At 43.6% G+C, this 22,150-nt stretch overlaps 1 protein-coding gene across 1 annotated transcript; it reads left to right on the top strand.

The window, feature by feature from the left end:
• The first annotated feature begins 2,717 nt into the window (after window positions 1-2,717).
• On the top strand, window positions 2,718-11,446 carry LOC311132845 (stathmin-like). Its single transcript, XM_084166199.1, has 5 exons — window positions 2,718-2,776; window positions 4,834-4,880; window positions 5,445-5,617; window positions 8,928-9,119; window positions 10,522-11,446. The coding sequence occupies exons 2-5, from the start codon at window positions 4,862-4,864 to the stop codon at window positions 10,591-10,593; spliced, it is 456 nt and encodes a 151-aa protein (XP_084022325.1). The 5' UTR covers window positions 2,718-2,776; window positions 4,834-4,861; the 3' UTR covers window positions 10,594-11,446.
• Window positions 11,447-22,150: the final 10,704 nt, after the last annotated feature.

Below are 22,150 nucleotides of genomic sequence, written 5' to 3'. Positions count from 1 at the left end.
AATACTACAGCTGTTTTTAAGCCTTACACAGCACACACACGCATGCACAGACCCACACTCTCCCTTTCTCTCTCAACACAGCACAGCAGGAATGGGAATGCTGATGGAATACAAAACCATAGTCGGTTACAGCAGTATAAGCTACATCAGCAGAGAACACTGAAAGTAAACGGTGCTGCTGTCGCAAATGAAATCCTCCAACTACAGTGCCTTCAGAAAATATTCACACCCCTTGACTTTTTCCACATTTTGTTGTGTTGCAAAATGGGATTAAAATGGATTTAATTGTCATTTTTTGTCAACAATCTACACAAATGACTCTAATGTCAAAGTGGAAGAAAATGTTGAACATTTGTTAAATAAATGATGGAAAATAAAACACTAATATATCTTGATTAGTAAGTATTCAACCTCCTGAGTCAATACATGTTAGAATCAAATTTGGCAGTGATTACAGTTGTGAGTCTTTCTGGGTAAGTCTCTAAGAGCTTTCAACACTTGCGCAACATTTGCCCATTATTATTTTCAAAATTCTTCAAGCTCTGTCAAATTGGTTGTTGATCATTGCTAGACAACCATTTTCCCTCAGGAACATTCACTGTCTTCTTGGTAAGCAACTCCAGTGTAGATTTGGTTTTGTGTTTTAGGTTATTGTCCTGCTGTAGGTGAATTAATCTCCCAGTGTCTGGTGGAAAGCAGACTGAACCAGGTTTTCCTCTAGGATTTTGCCTGTGCATAGCTCCATTCCGTTTCTTTTTTATCCTGAAAAACTCCCCAGTCCTTAACAATTACAAGCATACCCATAACATGATGCAGCCACCACAATGCTTGAAAATATGGATAGTGGTAATGTGTTGTATTGATACACCATCCAAAGTTTAACTAATAACTTCACCATGCTCAAAGGGATATTCAATGTCTGCTTTGTTTTTCATTTTTACAGTACCAATAGGTGCCCTTCTTTGCGAGGCATTGGAAAACCTCCCTGGTCTTTGTGGTTGAATCTGTGTTAGAAATGCACTGCTTATTATGCAACTTATTATGTGTTTTGTTAAGCACATTTTTACTCCTGAACTTATTTAGCCTTGCCATAAAAAAGGGGTTGAATACTTATTGACTAAAGACATTTCAGCTTTTTCTTTTAAATTAATTTGTTAAAAAATATCGAAAGACATATTTCCATTTTGACATTATGGGCCAGTGACCAAAAAATATAAATGTAATACATTTATTCAGGTTGTAACACAACAAAATGTGGAAAAGGTCAAGGGGTGTGAATACTGAAGGCACTGTATATGTGTCACGCCCTGGCTCTGGGGACTCTTAAATGTTGAGCCAGGGTGTGGATTTTCTATGTTTAGTTTTCTATGTTTTTTGTTCTAGATCGTTTAGTTCTATGTTGGCCAGGGTGGTTCCCAATCAGAGGCAGCTGTAGCTCGTTGTCTCTGATTGGGGACCATACTTAGGCAGCCTGTTGGCACCAGTTAGTTTGTGGGATCTTGTTCCGTAAAGGTTTGTGTTGTTGTAACCGCAGGACTTCACGTATCGTTCGTTTTGTTCGTGTGTTGTGTACTAAATAAAATGTACGCTTATCACGCTGCGCCTTGGTTCCACAAGTCATCAGTCAACGTTCGTGACAGAAGATCCCACCAAAAAAGGACCAAGCAGCGTGTCCAGGAACAGACAGCCTGGACTTGGGAGGAGATCCTGGATGGGTGCGGTGGATTGAGACGCAGTCCATGAAACAAAGCTTATATCTCTAGCTTAAACTGATGGATTTTGATTGGGATATTTTCATTATGTTACTTTGATGCACGAGTGCGTACATAATAATTCGAAATGCTCTGAGACCAGGTTGCGCTATCTTCTGCCTCCCCTTGTCTCCCTCTCTCCCTGGAAAAAACACTTTTCTTCAGAGACAAGAGTTTATAGACTGTAATGTCTGTGGTGTGCTAGCCTAGTCATAGAGAATAAACATAAAGCCTTTAGAGATTTGTCATAGTCTCAGGAGTGTTGGAGTCCTGGGGTGTGACATTATCTAGCAAACAGACTGGCAGAAGCTGACTTCTTTCAGGATTGGGGGTGCAGTCCTCTCAAGTCCTCTGACATCAGACAAATGGTTGATAAATGATGTATGACTGCAGCTTTCTGGCTCTGGAGGAAACATGGGTCATTCCATGGATCCTTTGCAGTCATATCTCTCTGTGTGATTAAAACAAAGTAGGACACAATGACAGTCATGACTATGGAGGATGTTGCACAAAATAAAATAGCGCAGACAATGTGATAAAAACGTTATTTTGTACAATAAATCGTATAGTCAGTCTACTATGGCCAAAACACAGATGAAGGCACAGGCAGTCCTCGAGATTGAAGATTTATGTAATCATCACACACCTCATGCAAGGGCTGACTGACTGATGTAGGTCAAGCACACACTTATGAAATGTCATCCCCAAAATACCCATATTTTTGATCAATTAAATTGAAACAATCAATTTATATGTTCATTCAATACATTCAAAGTTCATTATTCATTACCAAATTAATTGAAATGTTAGGGAGACGCTCGTCTTCTCTGTGTTGACGTCTTGAAAGCCATAAAACTACAACTACCAGGAGTGCGGAGAGAGTAATAAACAGCCAATAGAATTGCAGAATTGGCTTTGACGACACACATTTGGGGCTTTTTATGCGCGAACTGGCAATACTCGAGTAGAGAATTCGCCGCGAAAGTCTAGCTGCAGAGGAGAAATTTGTTTAACTGTTGGTAAAGGTGGGTGTAACCTTACTCTGTTGTATAGCTAACGTTATCCGTACCAAAAATATGATTGAAATTGTAGCTAATATTGGCTGATTTATGAAAGTACTGGTTTACCTTAAAAAAAAATTGGTAAAGTGGTGATAAAATGTGTTACCTCAGCTTCAATATTGGCTGAACGACATTTGTTGTCCGTTTTTTTTTTTAACGTTAATGTATTAGCTAGCAACCAACCTAACTAGCCAACGTTAATGAAGATTGTTGCTGAGATATTGTTCATTTCCTGTCTTTCATTGATGCTTTAGTGAATTTATGCAATTGTAAAAAGAACATGGATCTAATGGTGGGTGGCTGGTTGTTCCACAGTAACGTTAGCCATATTTGATTGTACTGTTCAGCTTCAGACAGTGACTAGTTGTCGGTGACCAATGTGTGTTTGTCTTGACACTTTACTTGCTGGTTAGGGATGCATACTTGATAGTGGCGCAAATTACTTTATTGATTACACGACGTAGCTAGTTAAAGTGTTTTTGCGCTTACAAAAATATACATTTTAAATGAGCTAATTTGGGATACTTTGATCAGCCATTATAATTGATGCGCCTCGATTACTTTTTAAACATTGTTTGCAGGGCGCTTTTCAAAAATAAACGCTGCCATCCGTATTTGAAGCTTCCCGTCACCACTAACAATTCTTAGATTTATTTACGTTTTAAATTATTTCTCGTTGAAAGTTCTGGCCAATTATTGTGATTTTTAACCGAACTTGGTGTTGTGAGGGGCAGCGTGCGAGTAGCTAAACGCGCGGAGCTGCCTTGAGAACACGCGCCCCTCTTTGTTTGCCGCTGTTCTCATTGACGTTCATTGCATCAAACAAAAGAGCTTTTGTTGTGCCGTTACCTAATATTTTGGAAACTTAACGACAGTTTTGGTGTGACCCTGGAACGTTGCCTAGTCTTTTTGTTGTCTTGAGACTGCGGTTGGAACTTTTGTTACCTCCCCCTGTGGCTTATAGCTATTGTGCTATGTACAAACGGGTGCACCATTGCAGCTTGTGTTGAATGTGTTCTGCTGAATCTGCTTGAAAAATCAGAGATTAGGTTCGTTGGCCGCCTGTGTAGGTTATAGCTGCCAAATATCTCTGTAGCTTCATATCGCATTTTCAATACCCTGCAATTTTGGTAAGCTCTAGCCTTTTTGTTCTAACCATGGCCTGTTAGTTCATCAAAGTATCCATGCCTACAGAATGGCACTGAAACGCTGTAGACCGGCATTGAAAGGCCTGCTCGCCCATCTACAGTAGTGGCTTCTTGATTACATGTGGATGTCATTTGCTAATGTGTTTCTAATGTGCCATGTGGTCTAAGGCACTGCATTGCTGTGCCACTAGAGATCCTGGTTCGAATCCAGGCTCTGTCTTAGCCGGCCGCGACCGGGAGACTCATGGGGCGGCGCACAATTGGCCCAGGGTAGGGGAGAGGGAATGGCCGGCAGGGATGTAGCTCAGTTGGTAGAGCATGGCGTTTGCAACGCCAGGGTTGTGGGTTCGATTCCCACGGGGGGGTATGCAAAAAAATAAAATGTATCCACTCACTAACTGTAAATCGCTCTGGATAAGAGCGTCTGCTAAATGACTAAAATGTAAATGTAGTTATTTAGCTGTGAATGAATGCCAGACAGCATTTTTAAATAGGCTACATTGATAGGGCGTTGCTTGGTCGCTGTTGCACATGACCGACGGATGTCGCCACTGAGTGGGCCTTGTTTGGCTTTTCCCAACTGTTTAGTCAGTCTTCCACCTGAACACACAGTAAATTGTGTTTCTATCCCACTAGACGGTGCTAGTGTTCTGTTAGTGATTCAGGCAGCTTGAAAAGATGAGATGGAGATTTCATCCAGTCCTCAGAGTGGGTGTAGCTGGTGCTTCATGTTCAAGGACATACTGATACATTAGCAAGTGCTGGCAGTCTTGGTTGTTGGGGTTAAGGCCGGGTTCCTGTAAAGGCACTGACAACTGCTAGTGTTAAAAGGGATTTGAGTAAATGTGGTTCTAATTGAGACATTTCTTCCAGGTACATTGACTCACTGTCCACTACTGAAATGGCCTCCTCCTGTGGTGGTAAGTTGTGATTTTGAAAGCCATGAAAATAGTTTCTCACCCCTCTCCTCTATCTGAAAATAATTACCAGGTGGAAGCCAGTCTAATGATGCGCTTCCACCATATTGTTTTCACCATTCACGTCTATTCCCATCATTCCAGGTGACAGGAGATGCAGTGTTTTTTTTCCCTTGGGGGAGCCCAAGTTAAATGTCCACACAGTGGCCCTCTTTTGTCTCTACCCCCATCTCCCTGCAGTGTTCACTTTCCTGTCCTCTTCCCTCATGGAAGGATTAGTATTTCAGTTTTACCAGACAAGTGCCCCATTCACTTAGAAACCTCTAATGTCAGCATGTATGTATCCCTCACCTGGACTTCATATATGTGTATATACTGCATTCTAGTCTTGGCTCGTCCTATATAACTACTGCTCCTGTACAGTTTCTATGAATATACTGGCTATACACACTTTTTTTATATTTATTTCTGGACTCTGGCATTGCTTGTTCTGACCTGCGGTAGCATTTGTGTGCGCAACCAATTAACTTTGATTTGATAACAAATGCATAATTTGTCCCCTCCTAGATATTCAGGTTAAGGAGATTGACAAACGTGCGTCTGGCCAGGCGTTCGAGGTGATCCTGGGCACTCCAGCTGCAGATGCCAAGGGAGAGTTCCCCCTGTCTCCTCCTAAGAAGAAGGACTTGTCCCTGGAGGAGATCCAGAGGAAACTGGAGGCTGCAGAGGAGAGGCGGAAGGTAGGTCGTGCTCCAGTTAAAAATACTATACTGAACTTTTGCCTATGGATGTGCTCTTGAGCCAAAAGGGGTCCTCTAAAGGTAAAACTATTGTTCAGAAAGGTCACCTACCCTCACTCATAATGGTGTATATTGTTAGCTAAAACACTTTTTTTTTTTTTGGGAGGGGTGGGGTTGATCCTAGCTTTGACTGGCACAATTTGGGGAATGTATTTAGTAGGCCTGGGAAATGCCAGGGACCTCACAATATGAAATTATCATGACACTTGGGTGGAAAATTTACACCTGTCAAATGCGGGTAGATTTTGGCGGTAGGAATGTTATTTCAGCAGCCACGTTGTCGGGTGGTTATACAGAATTTGGGATGTTTTTTTATTTTTTCAATCCAAAGCTCAAATATAGAAGTTGACTTGACCTGAAAGGCTACAAGTGTGACGTTGTCCTTGTGTTTCTTGGCTAGTTGCATTGTTTTGTTTACATGCTTGTTTTTCAATATTAGTTTGCAACTGTCTGCTGCTAACACAGATTACCACAGTAATGGCCAGTCCCTTAAAGGAGCAGCTGAACATTTTGTCACACCTAATGATGCAAATATTTGGGGGTACAATGTGCTTGCTTGAGCATTGAAAACTCAAATTTTATTCATGAACTTCTAGTAATGTTATTTTTAAATGAACAAATTTCTATGCTCAATGTACACTGCTCAAAAAAATAAAGGGAACACTTAAACAACACAATGTAACTCCAAGTCAATCACACTTCTGTGAAATCAAACTGTCCACTTAGGAAGCAACACTAATTGACAATACATGTCACATGCTGTTGTGCAAATGGAATAAACAACAGGTGGAAATTATAGGCAATTAGCAAGACACCCCCCAATAAAGGACTGGTTTTGCAGGTGGTGACCACAGACCACTTCTCAGTTCCTATGCTTCCTGGCTGATGTTTTGGTCACTTTTGAATGCTGGCGGTGCTTTCACTCTAGTGGTAGCATGAGACGGCGTCTACAACCCACACAAGTGGCTCCGGTAGTGCAGCTCATCCAGGATGGCACATCAATGCGAGCTGTGGCAAGAAGGTTTGCTGTGTCTGTCAGCGTAGTGTCCAGAGCATGGAGACGCTACCAGGAGACAGGCCAGTACATCAGGAGATGTGGAGGAGGCCGTAGGAGGGCAACAACCCAGCAGCAGGACTGCTACCTCCGCCTTTGTGCAAGGTGGAGCAGGAGGAACACTGCCAGAGCCCTGCAAAATGACCTCCAGCAAGCCACAAATGTGCATGTGTCTGCTCAAATGGTCAGAAACAGACTCTATGAGGGCCCGACGTCCACAGGTGGGGGTTGTGCTTACAGCCCAACACCGTGCAGGACATTTGGCATTTGCCAGAGAACACCAAGATTGGCAAATTCGCCACTGGCGCCCTGTGCTCTTCACAGATGAAAGCAGGTTCACACTGAGCACATGTGACAGAGTCTGGAGACGCCGTGGAGAATGTTCTGCTGCCTGCAACATCCTCCAGCATGACCGGTTTGGCGGTGGGTCAGTCATGGTGTGAGGTGGCATTTCTTTGGGGGGCTGCACAGCCCTCCATGTGCTCGCCAGAGGTAGCCTGACTGCCATTAGGTACCGAGATGAGATCCTCAGACCCCTTGTGAGACCATATGCTGGTGCGGTTGGCCCTGGGTTCCTCCTAATGCAAGACAATGCTAGACCTCATGTGGCTGGAGTGTGTCAGCAGTTCCTGCAAGAGGAAGGCATTGATGCTATGGACTGGCCCGCCCGTTCCCCAGACCTGAATCCAATTGAGCACATCTGGGACATCATGTCTCGCTCCATCCACCAACGCCACGTTGCACCAGACTGTCCAGGAGTTGGCGGATGCTTTAGTCCAGGTCTGGGAGGAGATCCCTCAGGAGACCATCCGCCACCTCATCAGGAGCATGCCCAGGCGTTGTAGGGAGGTCATACAGGCACGTGGAGGCCACACACACACACTACTGAGCCTCATTTTTGACTTGTTTTAAGGACATTACATCAAAGTTGGATCAGCCTGTAGTGTGGTTTTCCACTTTAATTTTGAGGGTGACTCCAAATCCAGACCTCCATGGGTTGATACATTTGATTTCCATTGATGATTTTGTTGTCAGCACATTCAACTATGTAAAGAAAAAAGTATTTAAGATTATTTCATTCAGATCTAGGATGTGTTATTTTAGTGTTCCCTTTATTATTATTTTTTGCAGTGTATTTGCGTTGGAATCCTGAACTAATAATAAATGAGCTGTATCACTCAGCATTTTGTGGCAGGCCAGGCACTATGCTTCTTGATGTTCAGTTGTAGAACTGTTTTTCTTTACTTTATTGTATCCAAATGATTTGTTTTAACATGCATTGGTTAAAATATGTTGCATTGAGCAGTATATTACATTACTGCTTACTAGTAATACATTTGTTTTAGAAACATTGCAAACACATGTTTACTTTTTTTATTTTATGGGTGTAATTATGGGAATTTCCCACCCTGCTTAGGTTATACTATGTATTGCGTTTCTCACGATTCGATACTGATTTTGTTTCAATATTCCAAACATATTGCTCACCATATGTCTGCTGCAGATGGACAAGACTGAGCCATGAAACGAGTTTTGATCAGTCATGGAAATAAAAGTGCTGAAAACTAATTGGCTCCCTATTTAAAAAGATGGCAAACAAGCTAATGAAGGAAAAATACTAGAGTTTTGGTACAGCCAACTAGTGTAAAAATAATACTGTTATTGTCAATACGATATAGCGATAAATTATATCCTATTGAGATCCCAAGAAATACTACTATATCCCGACATGTAACTATCGTGTTATTTTTTTTATCACTAGTGTGCGTGTATACACATGAACCTTTCGCCATGATGCCATTACATGCCTCTATGCCAGCGATCAACTTTTTTTTTTTCCCTATCATTTTTCTTGAGTGGATGGTTGGTGTTCAGAGCATAATTACAAAATTTGTAGACTGCAAATTGACCGACAAGCCCAAACTGATGTTTTACTAAAACCTAATCCTTGCTTATATTTGTGTATGATCACATATCTGAGTGGGAATACTTTAGAACAAATTTCCCAAATTAAAATCACTTGGTGTGTGTCCCCCCCCCCAACTATTTTTGTTGCTCAGAACTTGGGGGGCCATAATCACCCGCGGGCCATGTTCCGCCAGTTGGAGCCCTGCTCGACGCAATCTATTGTGTTTATTCAAATGTTTTTTAATTGGGTATCTGAATCAAACTCTTACCTCTTGCGCCATCCTCCAGTCCCATGAAGCGGAGGTTCTGAAGCACCTAGCTGAGAAGAGGGAGCATGAGAAGGAGGTGCAAAGGAAAGCCATGGAGGAGAACAACAACTTCAGCAAGATAGCTGAGGAGAAGCTTAACCAGAAGATGGAGGCCAACAAAGAGAACAAGGAGGCCCTTCAGGCAGCCATGAGCGAGAAGTTCAAGGAGAAGGTATGTTGGTATCTTTTACATGCAGAGCAGTCTTGCAGTGCTAATCGGTGACCCTGCTACCAGTCATTTTCAATGGAGGACACAAGGAGATGGTGAGCTTGTTCGCGACTGCCGACTAATCTACAAACCCACTTGTGTCGTAAATAACAACTAATTATTTGCAGATCCGTCGGTCACAATTTACACATGATGCATCACGGTTTTGACGCTCTCGAACATGACCGATTTGAGTGACTTAATGGTCTGTGCCTAGAGCCAGCGACCAGAGTAACATTTCCAAAGTTCATGCAAATTTTGGCACTGCTACACCCAATCGGGAGGGTGCTGTTCTTGCTAGCAAGCTGTTGACCTTGGCTAAAAACAAAACTGCAATCATGCGTGCTGTTTGAAGGATACTAAGGATGGGCATTTGAAATTATTTTAGTATTAGAAGAATTATCCAGGTAGTGGAAATGCATGTTTGAGAAAAAAAATTTGGGGGGGCAAACTTCAATGGAGACTTGGTCACGCGACGAGAGCCACGGTGCTCTGCTTGTGGGGGTGGGGTGAGAAGCAGGGGCCGGTGTGACAGTCTGTGGCATGGCGGGAGCGAGAGAAGGTAGCCAAACTGACTTGTGCTAGTTAGACAAACTTGTTGCTGCCATAGATTATCTATCACACCATCTGTTAGTGCCTGTCTTAACTGCATCAAATCGTTGTAAAGAAGCTAGCTACTGTAGCCAGCTAAAGTAGCGAGGCTATTTTGCTGCGCTCCCCATACAATGTCTGCAACTCTATTCATATGAAACAGCCTACCTGTTGGTTGATCATTGTAGCCTTCTTGTTTAGCTAACTTAATTCCATAATTGTAATTCTATTTCACATTGATTAGAAATCTGCCACTTCAATTGCTACGCAAGGAGCCTCTTACTGTAGTGCTGCTTTGATTGACCGACAATAACAAGCTACACCTATGAAACAGGCTACCGGTGCGTCTTTATGGGGCACACTTTTAAAACTATTAAAATGCAATGGTCTATCACTGTAGGCTACGTGGAAATGTCACAATTTACATTTTACACAGCTTTAACCAAAAAATGAATACTCTCCTAAGTCACTGAATTCTGTTCAGTGACTTAGGAAAACGTCTGTTCGGATATTCAAATAACTGTGCCCCATCAACAACTTGATCACTGACTATCTACAAGGTGAGTTCAGAGTTGGTTCAGTTGATCAACATTTTTATTGATTCACACCAACGGTTAACAGCAATGTCACTGGTCAACCACATGACAAATTGGTGATGGAAAATATTAATGAGTGTACGTTGTCACTGAGACAAGTCACACTTTGTACGGTCTGTTTAAATAATGCACTTTTGAAGGATCTGTCACTAATGTTTTGAACTTCTATTTCTTCCCAGGACAAGAAACTGGAAGAGGTGCGGGCCAAGAAGGAAACCAAAGAGGGTGGTGCCGAGACATCAGAAAACTGAACATTTCAGTCTGTATTGGATTGTACACTAGAGGGTTTTTTACGTATCCAAAGATTGATTTATATTTAGTTGATGGCCAGTATTTTTGTTGTTCACTGCCACCCACCTTTTGAAGAAAATAAAGTTATCCCCGTTTTGTGAATTTTACTACTTTCCTGCCATAGTTTTACATGTGGATATTCTTGTCCACTTGTTACTTCTATTCCACGGCTGTCTGAACTTTACTAGCTGTCAATTCCTCAAATGCATTGGAGGAGACCTCCTCATCCAATGAAGCTTTGAGAGAAATTGAGGAAGCAAGGGTTTGACCGCTAATGACCATTTCATACACAGCCCATTTCTTTGGATATGTAGCTTTTGTCATTGCAGCTTCTGACCTAATGAAAAATAGCAGTGTATGTACTTGTCCTTTAAGGAAGCATCTCTATTCCATAGTGCAGCGTTGGAATCGTGTCTCTGCCACACCTGACTGTTCGTAATACTTATTGATCAATGATTGTTGATCTGGGCTGTTAACGTGTTGATCGGTTTCACCTTTTTCACAGCAGCAGGTGTTCTAATGCACTAACCAAAAGTAGTGCACTGAATAGTGCCATTAGACTCACCCCTAAATCTAATCTTTGTGCCGCTGTAGATTGTTTTGCTTTTGTAAAGTGGGGTTTTGTCTCAAAGCACATTACTTTGTGCTGTTGTAGGTCCGTGAAGTAACTTTTGAATAATCTAGGATGTTACTGGAAGACTGGGTCTACATATGAAATGCAAAAGAGCAATACACTTTGGCATCTTAATAGATGTTGACTTAACTGTTGTACTAAAAACAATAAATAATAAAATTGGCAAATGCCCTTCCATGTGTGGTTTATTGATTCCTGTGATGTTTCAAATTTCTGCTATTCCTCGAAGACCATCCTTTAAAACAAGAACAGGTTATTGCATTCTGGGGATGTAGTCGCCCTGGATTCCACACTGCTCGGTTTCAGTTTGGATTCCAGGCTAAGATTTAACAGCCAGTATTTTCCGATCACCCAAAGGTCAAGGAAGGATATTGGGCTTAATCTTGGACATTATAAATAAACAGATGGTGAACTACACACTGGGACCAACAGTTGAGCCTAGCTTTATGCTTCAGTTGAAGCTGGTGATGTCAAGTGGTGTGGTTTTCTACTCCAGGTGCCATCTAGTGGGGTTTGGGAGGGGGAAAGTGCTGATCAGGGACCCTATTCATACCTTTGTTCAGTCTGGTTCAGCCTGAGGGGAAAATGAACAGGAAGTATTTATTTTCTACAAGAGAATGAGCAGTGGTAAAGTACTCAAAAATAATGTATAGTACTAAAGTAGTGTTTTGGGGTATCTGTACTTTACTATTTATATTTTTGACTACTTTACTCTACTACATTCCCATAGAAAAGAATGTACTTTTTACTCCATACATTTTCCCTGACACCCAAAAGTACTCGTTACATTTTGAATGCTTAACAGGACTTCTACTTGAGTCATTTTCTGTTACGGTATCCTTACTTTTAACTCATGACAATTGGGTACTTTGTCCACCATCCACCACAGAACGAGAATAGCTTTTTGCACAGTATCACTATCGTTGTCATAGTAATGTTCTCTGCCTGGCATTCGAACAAAGGAACAATAAATATCAGTTTGAGCAATGCGGCTTCGTCTTCCCCTGGTGGGAGTTGATAGGTTTACAGCTAGTGATGTAATGATACTCTATACAAAAGTATGTGGACAACCCTTCAAATTTGTGGATTCAGCTATTTCCCACCACACCCATTGCTGACAGGTGTATAAAATTGAGCACACAGGCATGCAATCTCCATAGACAAACATTGGCAGTAGATCGGCCCATACTGAAGAGCTCAGTGACGTCATAGGATGTCAAATTTCTGCCCTGCTTCCCCGGTCAACTGTAAGTGCTGTTATTGTAAAGTGGTAGGCCACACAAGCTCACAGCAACGTCGGCACAAGAACTGGCTGAGCAGCCACACACAAGATCACTATGCGTCGGTTGGAGTGGTGTAAAGCTCGCCGCCATTGGACTCTGGAGCAGTAGAAACCCGTTCATCTGGCAGTCCGACGGACAAATCTGTGTTTGGCGGATGCCAGGAGAACTCTACCAGCCCCAATGCATAGTGCAAACTGTAAAGTTTGGTGGAGGAGGAATAATGGTCTGGTGCTGTTTTTCATGGTTCGGGTTAGGCCCCTTAGTTCCAATGAAGGAAAATCTTAACGCTATAGCATACAATGACATTCTATAAGATTCTGTGCTTCCAACTTTGTGGCAATAGTTTGGGAAAGGCCCTTTCCTGTTTCAGCATGACAATGCCCCGTTGCACAAAGCGAGGTCCATACAGAAATGGTTTGTTGAGATCGGTGTGGAAGTTCTTAGCTGACCTCAACCCCATCGAACACCTTTTGGATGAATCGGAACGCTGACTACGAGCCAGGCCTAATCGCCCAACATCAGTGCCCGACCTCACTAATGCTCTTGTGGCTGAATAGAAGCAAGTCCCCTCAGCAATGTTCCAACCTCTAGTGGAAAGCCTTCCGAGAAGAGTGGAGGCTGTTATAGCAGCAAAGGGGGGACCAACTCCATATTAATGCCCATGATTTTGGAATCAGATGTTCAATGAGCAGTTGTCCACATACTTTTGGTCATGTAGTGTATATGCATCTCAAAGGGTCCAGAAGAAAAATTACTAATTTTCTGTCATATCTGGGAACATAGAATCTAATATTGAGTGTCACGAGACTAGCTGTCAATCATCCACTCTCAGGTTAGAGCAGAGGCTCACTTATCACACTGAATTACCGCATATTGACTGGTACAATGGTAAGTCATTCTGGTAGATTTTGGGGAGCAGTAGGCTCATATCTGTCCACTGACAGCCAATCTTCACATTTCTTCTGCAAGGGAGCTAGGATGGCAGACAGATATGCAGTGTTTTAGCATGCATCTCAAGCCACACAGAAGTAATGTCCGGAGGCCATCATGGAGAGTGCAGACTGCAAAATACAAACAGCGTATTGGAATATTGACATGGAAGTAGCATAGTAAGACCACTAGGTGGCAATATTTCACTTAATTCAAGAAACGAGCAAAATCTAGTCTCTTTTTCTCCAATCTTTCAGGATATCTAAAATATTAACCTTCTCCTTTCATCATATTAATCTCTAATTTTCCCTTTGAGACATCCATCTCTCACCTTATCAACAAACAACCATTTTGTCAAAGGTAATATTAACAAGTCTGGTAGATAGGAGAAAAACATAGCCACCTTTTATGAGCACTTTAATTAGAAGAAATGGAAAATAGAATTAATCCCTGGATGGCTGCCAGGATTCTAGCTGAAATCTAATATCAATAATATGACTTGATGAGGCCTTATGTGAGGGTGTTTCTATAGGAATTTATCAAACCCATGATTTCTCATTTCAACCCCATGGTAAACTGGAAGATTCTAGGTAATATTAATCTAATAGCAATGGGCTATGCGAACATGATGGCCTTATGTGTTTCCAATAAGTTAGTTCAACTATGGTGTCATGTTCCGTTCGACCCCTACAGTCATTAACTGAAAGCAAAGGTCACCTGGTCCAGAGGTTAGTTTGCCGTATGCAGCAGGTGTACACCCAGGTGGATAGTTCATGTATTTCCAGCTATACAGAAACGTCAACCAGATCATGTAGAAAACGCTGTAATATTGATGCTCTCCATAGGTCAGGTAGAAGGCGGTGCTTGGCTTATGAGACAGTGGATTGCGCAGTTAGATGGAACAGAGTAAATAGGCATTTGAACATCATAGATTTAGCGAGTGGTAACTTGTGGAATAGACACCGACTGGAATGCGGTTTTAACCAATCAGCATTCAGTATAAGACCCACCCATTGTATAAATTCAGATAACACGCTGTGGATGGAGGAAAAATAAGGTACAAACAAATAAGGGTTGGGAGAGGTACAGTGCATTTGGAAAGTATTCAGACCCCTTGACGTTTTCCACATTTTGTTACGTTACAGCCTTATTCTAAAATTGATTAAATCAATAAAAAATCCTCATCAATCTACACACAATACCCCATAATAACAAAGCGAAAACAGGTGTTTAGAAATTTTTGCAAATTTATTTAAAAAATCAACAACAGATACCTTATTTACATAAGTATTCAGACCCTTTGCAATGAGATTCGAAATTGAGCTCAGGTGCATCCTGTTTCTATAACTTGATTGGAGTCCACCTGTGGTAAATTCAATTGATTGGACATGATTTGGAAAGGCACACACATGTCTATATAAGGTCCCACAGTTGACAGTGCACGTTTAGAGCAAAAACCAAGCCATGAGGTCGATGGAATTGTCCGTAGAGCTCCGAGACAGGATTGTGTCGAGGCACAGATCTGGGGAAGGGTACTAAAACATTTCTGCAGCATTGAAGGTCCCCAAGAACACAGTGGCCTCCATCATTCTTAAATGGAAGACGTTTTGAACCACCAAGACTCTTCCTAGAGCTGGCCGCCCGGCCAAACTGAGCAATCGGGGGAGAAGGGCCTTGGTCAGGGAGGGGACCAAGAACCCGATGGTCACTCTGACAGAGCTCCAGAGTTCCTCTGTGGAGATGGGAGAAACTTCCAGAAGGACAACCACCTCTGTAGCACTCCACCAATCAGGCCTTTATGGTAGAGTGGCCAGAAGAAAGCCACTCCTCAGTAAAAGGCACATGACAGCCCGCCACCTAAAGACTCTCAGACCATGAGAAACAAGATTCTCTGGTCTGATGAAACCAAGATTGAACTCTTTGGCCTGAATGCCAAGCGACACGTCTGGAGGAAACCTGGCACCATCCCTACGGTGAAGCATGGTGGTGGCAGCATCATGCTCTGGGGATGTTTTTCAGCAGCAGGGACTGGGAGACTAGTCAGGATCGAGTGAACGATGAACAGAGCAAAGTACAGAGATATCCTTGATGAAAACCTGCTCCAGAGAGCTCAGGACCTCAGACTGGGATGAAGGTTCACCTTCCAACAGGACAACGACCCTAAGCACACAGCCAAGACAATGCAGGATTGGCTTCGGGACAAATCTCTGAATGTCCTTGAGTGGCCCAGCCAGATCCCGGACTTGAACCCGATTTAACGTCTTTGGAGAGACCTGACAGAGCTTGAGAGGATCTGCAGAGAAGAATGGGAGAAACTCCCCAAATACAGGTGTGCCAAGCTTGTAGCGTCATACCCAGCAGACTCAAGGCTGTAATCGCTGCCAAAGGTGCTTCAACAAAGTACTGAATAAAGGGTCTGAATACTTAAGTAAATGTTATATTTCCGTTTTATTTTATACATTTGCAAAAATTACTAAAAACCTGTTTTTGCTTCGTCATTATGGGGTATTGTGTGTATTGATGAGGGAAAAAAACTATTTTATCAATTTTAGAATATGGCTGTAACGTAACAAAATGCATTATACAGTGCCTTCAGAAAGTATTCACACCCCTTGACCTTTTCCACATTTTGTTGTGTTACAAAGTGGAATTTAAATGGATTTAATTGTAATTTTTTGTCAATGATCTACACAAAATACTATAATGTTAAAGTGGAAGGAAAATTCAAACATTAGTAAAAAAAAATAAAAATAAAATAAACATACAAAATAAAACACTAACTTGATTAGATAAGTATTCAACCCCTGCGTCAATACATGTTAGAATCACCATTGGCAGCTATTACAGCTGTGAGTCTTTCTGGGTAAGTCTCTAAGTGCTTTCCACACCTGGATTGTGCAACATTTGTCCATTACTCTTTTCAAATTTCTTCAAGCTGTCAAATTGATTGTTGATCATTGCTAGACAACCATTTTCAGGTCTTAATATAGATTTTCAAGCAGATTTAAGTCAAAACTGTAACTTGGCCACTCAGGAACATTCACTGTCTTCTTGGTAAGCAACTCCAGTGTTGATTTGCCCTTGTGTTTTAGGTTATTGTCCTGCTGAAAGGTGAATTCATCTCCAAGCGTCTTGTGGAAAGCATACTGAACCAGGTTTTCCTCTAGGATTTTGCCTGTGCTTAGCTCCATTCCGTTTCTTTTTAACTACAATGTTGTTGATCAATCCTCAGTTTTCTATCACAGCCATTCAACTCTGTAACTGTTTTAAAGTCACCAATGGCCTCATGGTGAAATCCCTGAGCGGTTTCCTTCCTCACCAGCAACTGAGCTAGGAAGGATGCCTGTATCTTTGTAGTGACTGGGTGTATTGATACACCATCCAATGTGTAATTAAAATCTTCACCATGCTCAAAGGGATATTGCTTTTTTTTATTTTTACCCATCTACCAATAGGTGCCCTTATTTACTGGGCATTGGAATACCTCCCTAGTCTTTGTGGTTGAATCTGTGTTTCAAATTCACTGCTCGACTGAGGGACCTTACAGATAATTGTCACGCCCTGGCTCTGGGGACTCTTAAATGTTGAGCCAGGGTGTGGACTTGTTATGTTTAGTTTTCATTGGGTCTGTTCTAGATCGTTCATATCTATGTTGGCCAGGGTGGTTCCCAATCAGAGACAGCTGTAGCTCGTTGTCTCTGATTGGGGACCATACTTAGGCAGCCTTTTGGCACTTTAGTATTGTGGGATCTTGTTCTGTATAGGTTTGTGTTGGTGAACCTTTAGACTTCACGTATCGTTTTGTTGTTTTGTTGGTGGTGTAAGTACTCATTAAAAGATGTACGCCTATCACGCTGCGCCTTGGTCCGGTTCCTATAACGATCGTGACAGAAGATCCCACCATAAACAGGACCAAGCAGCGTGTGCAGGAGCAAACGCCGGGTATGGAACAGGAGGTTACTCTGGTAGATGTCCTCCTCAGTTGGGGGAGAATCACAGAGGAGGAGGCCGTCCGCTACCGGAGGGCGATGAGGGAGGATGCCCAGGCAGGAGAGGAGAAGCGGCGCCAACCGGGCCGTCGTCGGACAGGCGAGAGGCAACCCCAATAATTTTTTTGGTGGGGGGCACACGGCATGGACGACGGGGCTGCTGGAGGCAGCTACAGGGCGAGTTTGCGGACTAGGAGAGGAGGCCACCAGGTTACGGGGGCCATTGGTCATGAGGGGGAAGGAGAGTGTAGAGGCACGGCGAGAGGTACTGAGGTGTGTTACCAGTCCGGTCCGGCCCGTTCCTGATCCCCGCACAAGGCCAGTGGTGTGTGTTCCCAGTACGGTCCGGCCTGTTCCTGTCCCTCGCACCAAGCCTGTGGTGCGCGTCGCCAGCCCGTTCCGGCCCGTTCCTGCTCCCCGCACCAAGCCTGTGGTGCGCGTCGTCAGCCCGGTCCGGCCCATTCCTGCTCCCCGCACCAAGCCTGTGGTGCGCGTCGCCAGCCCGGTCCGGCCTGTTCCTGCTCCCCGCACCAGGCCAGGGGTGCGCGTCCGGCCCGGCCTGTCCCTCGCACCAAGCCTGTGGTGCACATCGCCAGCCCGGCCCGGCCCGTTCCTGCTCCCCGCACCAAGCCAGTGCTGCGCGTCGTCAGCCCAGTCCGGCCCGTTCCTGCTCCCCGCACCAAGCCAGTGGTGCGCGTCGCCAGCCCGGTTCGGCCTGTTCCTGCTCCCCGCACCAAGCCAGTGGTGCGCGTCATCAGCCCGGTTCGGCCTGTTCCTGCTCCCCTCACCAAGCCAGTGGTGCGCGTCGTCAGCCCGGTCCGGCCCGTTCCTGCTCCCCGCACCAAGCCAGTGGTGCGGGTCGTCAGCCCGGTCCGGCCCGTTCCTGCTCCCCGCACCAAGCCAGTGGTGCACGTCGTCAGTCCGGCACGGCCCGTGCCTGTTCCAGCTGCTCCACTCCGGAGCAAGAGCAATCCGCTCCACCGGTGTCCAGTCCAGCTCCGGCCAGCGGGGCCAGACCAGACCAGGAGCGCTACGGGGGGGTAGTGAGAGAGTGGTGGTCACGCCTGGAGCCGGATCCGCCTCCGAGGCGGAATGCCCACCCGGCCCCTCCCCTGTTGTGTTTGGTTGGCGCGGTCGCAGTCCGCGCCTTTGGGGGGGGGTACTGTCACGCCCTGGCTCTGGGGACTCTTAAATGTTGAGCCAGTGTGTGGACTTGTTATGTTTAGTTTTCATTGGGTCTGTTCTAGATCGTTCATATCTATGTTGGCCAGGGTGGTTCCCAATCAGAGACAGCTGTAGCTCGTTGTCTCTGATTGGGGACCATACTTAGGCAGCCTTTTGGCACTTTAGTATTGTGGGATCTTGTTCTGTATAGGTTTGTGTTGGTGAACCTTTAGACTTCACGTATCGTTTTGTTGGTTGTGTAAGTACTCATTAAAAGATGTATGCCTATCACGCTGCGCCTTGGTCTGCCTCTTACAACGATCGTGACAATAATTGTATGTATGGGGTACAGAGATGAGGTAGTCATTCAAAAATCATGTTAAACACTATTATTGCACACAGAGTTAGTCCATGCAACTTATTATGTGACTTGTTAAGCACATTTTTACTCCTGAACTTATTTAGGCTTGCCATAACAAAGTGGTTGAATACTTATTTACTCAAGACATTTCAGCTTTTCATTTTTTATTAATTTGTTTAAAAAAATCGAAAAACATAATTCCACTTTGACATTATGGGGTATTGTGTGTAATCAATTTAAATTCAGGCTGTAACACAACAAAATGTGTAAAAAGTAAAGGGGTGTGAATACTTTCTGAAGGCACTGTATAATGCATTTATTGCTATGTTTAGAGGAACATCATAAAAACTCTGACGCATTTCGGCATCTCTCTTTGTCAGGGGGTAGTTACACTGTGGGTGTATGAGAAGAGGATCTGTAGTGTAGGTGATGTGAGGTTAGGATTTTAGCTTTTGTGTTCACTCTTAATTAAGTCATAGCTGCATGACAGTGCTCTGAAAGTGCTTTTACAAAAATCTATTTGTCAGAGCACTGTAATTTTACATTTTCTTTTGGACAAAAGAGTGAGAGAAAAGACAGGACTTGAACAATGGAGAACAAGACAGGTCATCCATAATGAGTGAAATGTTTTGTCTGGTTCAGTTTGATGTGTTCTGTTCTACTCCTCCCAGCCAAGATGCCTGTTAACGTCAGACACGGGTGATTCATGGGAGGTTACTACTGTTGCTAACAACCAAAGACACTTATTACTACATCTACACGGGGGGAGCTGTGGTGACTTCTAGTCCTCTAGGGGGATGGGATGGTAGTGTGTGTGCGTGCGAGGGCATCCATGTTCAATTTTTTACATTTTAGTAATTTAGCAGACGCTCTTGTCCAGAGAGACTTCCAGTTAGTGCATTCGTCTTAAGATAGCTAGGTGGGACAACCACATATCACAGGCATAGTAAGTACACTGCCTGGGGGGGAGGGTTAACCAATGATTCACGTAACTCTTCTGAATATAACGAATACAGTGCATTCTGAAATTATTCAGACCCTTTGACTTTTTCCTCATTTTGTTACGTTACAACCTTATTCTAAAATATATATATTTTTTTAAATGTTTTATTCAACAATCTACACACAATACCCCATAATGACAAAGCAAAAACAGGTTTTTAGACCCTTTACTCAGTACTTTGAAGCACCTTTGGCAGCGATTACAGCCTTGAGTCTTCTTGGGTATGACGCTACAAGCGTGGCACACCTGTATTTAGGGAGTTTCTCCCATTCATCCTCTCAAGCTCTGTCAGGTTGGATGGGGAGCGTGGCTGTACAGCTATTTTCAGGTCTCTCCAGAGATGTTCGATCGGGTTCAAGTCCGGGCTCTGGCTGGGCCACTCAAGGACATTGAGACTTGTCCCGAAGCCACTCCTGAGTTGTCTTGGCTGTGTGCTTATGGTCGTTGTCCTGTTGGAAGGTGAACCTTCGCCCCAGTCTGAGGTCCTGAGCGCTCTGGAGCAGGTTTTTATCAAGGATCTCTATGTACTTTGCTCCGTTCATCTTTCCCTCGATCGTGACTAGTCTCTCAGTTCCTGTCGCTGAAAAACATCACTCCACCATGATGCTGCCACCACCATGCTTCACCGTAGGGAAGGTATTGGCCAGGTGATGAGCGGTGCCTGGTTTCCTCCAGACATGACGCTTGGCATTCAGGCCAAAGAGTTCAATCTTGTTACTCATGGTTTGAGAGTCCTTTAGGTGCCTTTTGGCAAACTCCAAGCGGGCTGTCATGTGCCTTTTACTGAGGAGTGGCTTCCTACTGGCCACTCTACCATAAAGGCCTGATTGGTGGAGTGCTGCAGAGATGGTTGTCCTTCTGGAAGGTTCTCCCATCTCCACAGAGGAACTCTGGAGCTCTGTCAGAGTGACCATTGGGTTCTTGGTCACCTCCCTGACCAAGGCCCTTCTCCCCTGATTGCTCAGTTTGGCCGGGCGGCCAGCTCTAGGAAGAGTCTTGGTGGTTTCAAACTTCTTCCATTTAAGAATGATGGAGGCCACTGTGTTCTTGGGGACCTTTAATGCTGCAGAAATGTTTTAGTACCCTTCTCCAGATATGTGCCTCGACACAATCCTGTCTCGGAGCTCTACGGACAATTCCTTCGACCTCATGGCTTGGTTTTTGCTCTGACATGCACTGTCAACTGTGGGACCTTATATAGACAGGTCTGTGCCTTTCCAAATCATGTCCAATCAATTGAATTTACCACAGGTGGACTCCAATCAAGTTGTAGAACCATCTCAAGGATGATCAATGGAAACAGGATGCACCTAAGCTCAATTTCCAGTCTCATAGCAAAGGGTCTGAATACTTATGTAAATAACATATTTCTGTTATTTTCTTTTTAATAAGTTTGCAAAAAATTCTAAAAACCTTTTTTCACTTTGTCATTATAGGGTATTGTGTGTAGATTGATGAGGAAATTTGTTTATTTAATCAATTTTAGAATAAGGCTGTAACGTAACAGAATGTGGAAAAAGTGAAGGGGTCTGAATACTTTCCGAATGCACTGTATAGTCTGTACCTGTTGATTTCTTGGAAGCAAATTCATGTGGTTTTCTGGAAAGGATTATGGCTACCTGCGCTGGTCGTTCAGTTGTTCACAAAAACACTTAACAATTCAAAGTAATTTAGTACTTTCTTCATATGGAGCTACATTATTCTGACGTGAATAAGGATAATATTCTAACCCACCTGTACCTGCTGATTTCTTCATAGCTGCTTTGTTGTTTCATGGAAAATGTAATTGCAGAGAACCCCTACTCTACTGTATAATAGACCAGCTGAAAGAGTAATTATCTCATTCAAATTAATTCTGTCTCAGCCAGAGTCGTAACTCTTGCTTTATTTTGTCATAATGGCCTGCTAGCCCCCCTACCTCTACGGAAGCACAGTTCCCGCTCAGCCCAGTCAAAGCTATTCGCTGCTCTGGCACCCCAATGGTGGAACAAGCTCCCCCACGACGCCAGGACAGCAGAGTCACTGACCACCTTCCGGAGACACTTGAAACCCTACCTCTTTAAGGAATGCCTAGAATACTATAAAAGTAATCCTTCTATCCCCCCCCCTCAAAAAATAAAAATAAATAAAAGTGGTTGTCCCACTGGCTATCA

Source organism: Coregonus lavaretus, assembly GCF_964263955.1.
Source record: "Coregonus lavaretus genome assembly, chromosome: 7".
NCBI lineage: Eukaryota > Metazoa > Chordata > Actinopteri > Salmoniformes > Salmonidae > Coregonus > Coregonus lavaretus.
This window is presented reverse-complemented; position numbering and strand designations above follow the sequence as displayed.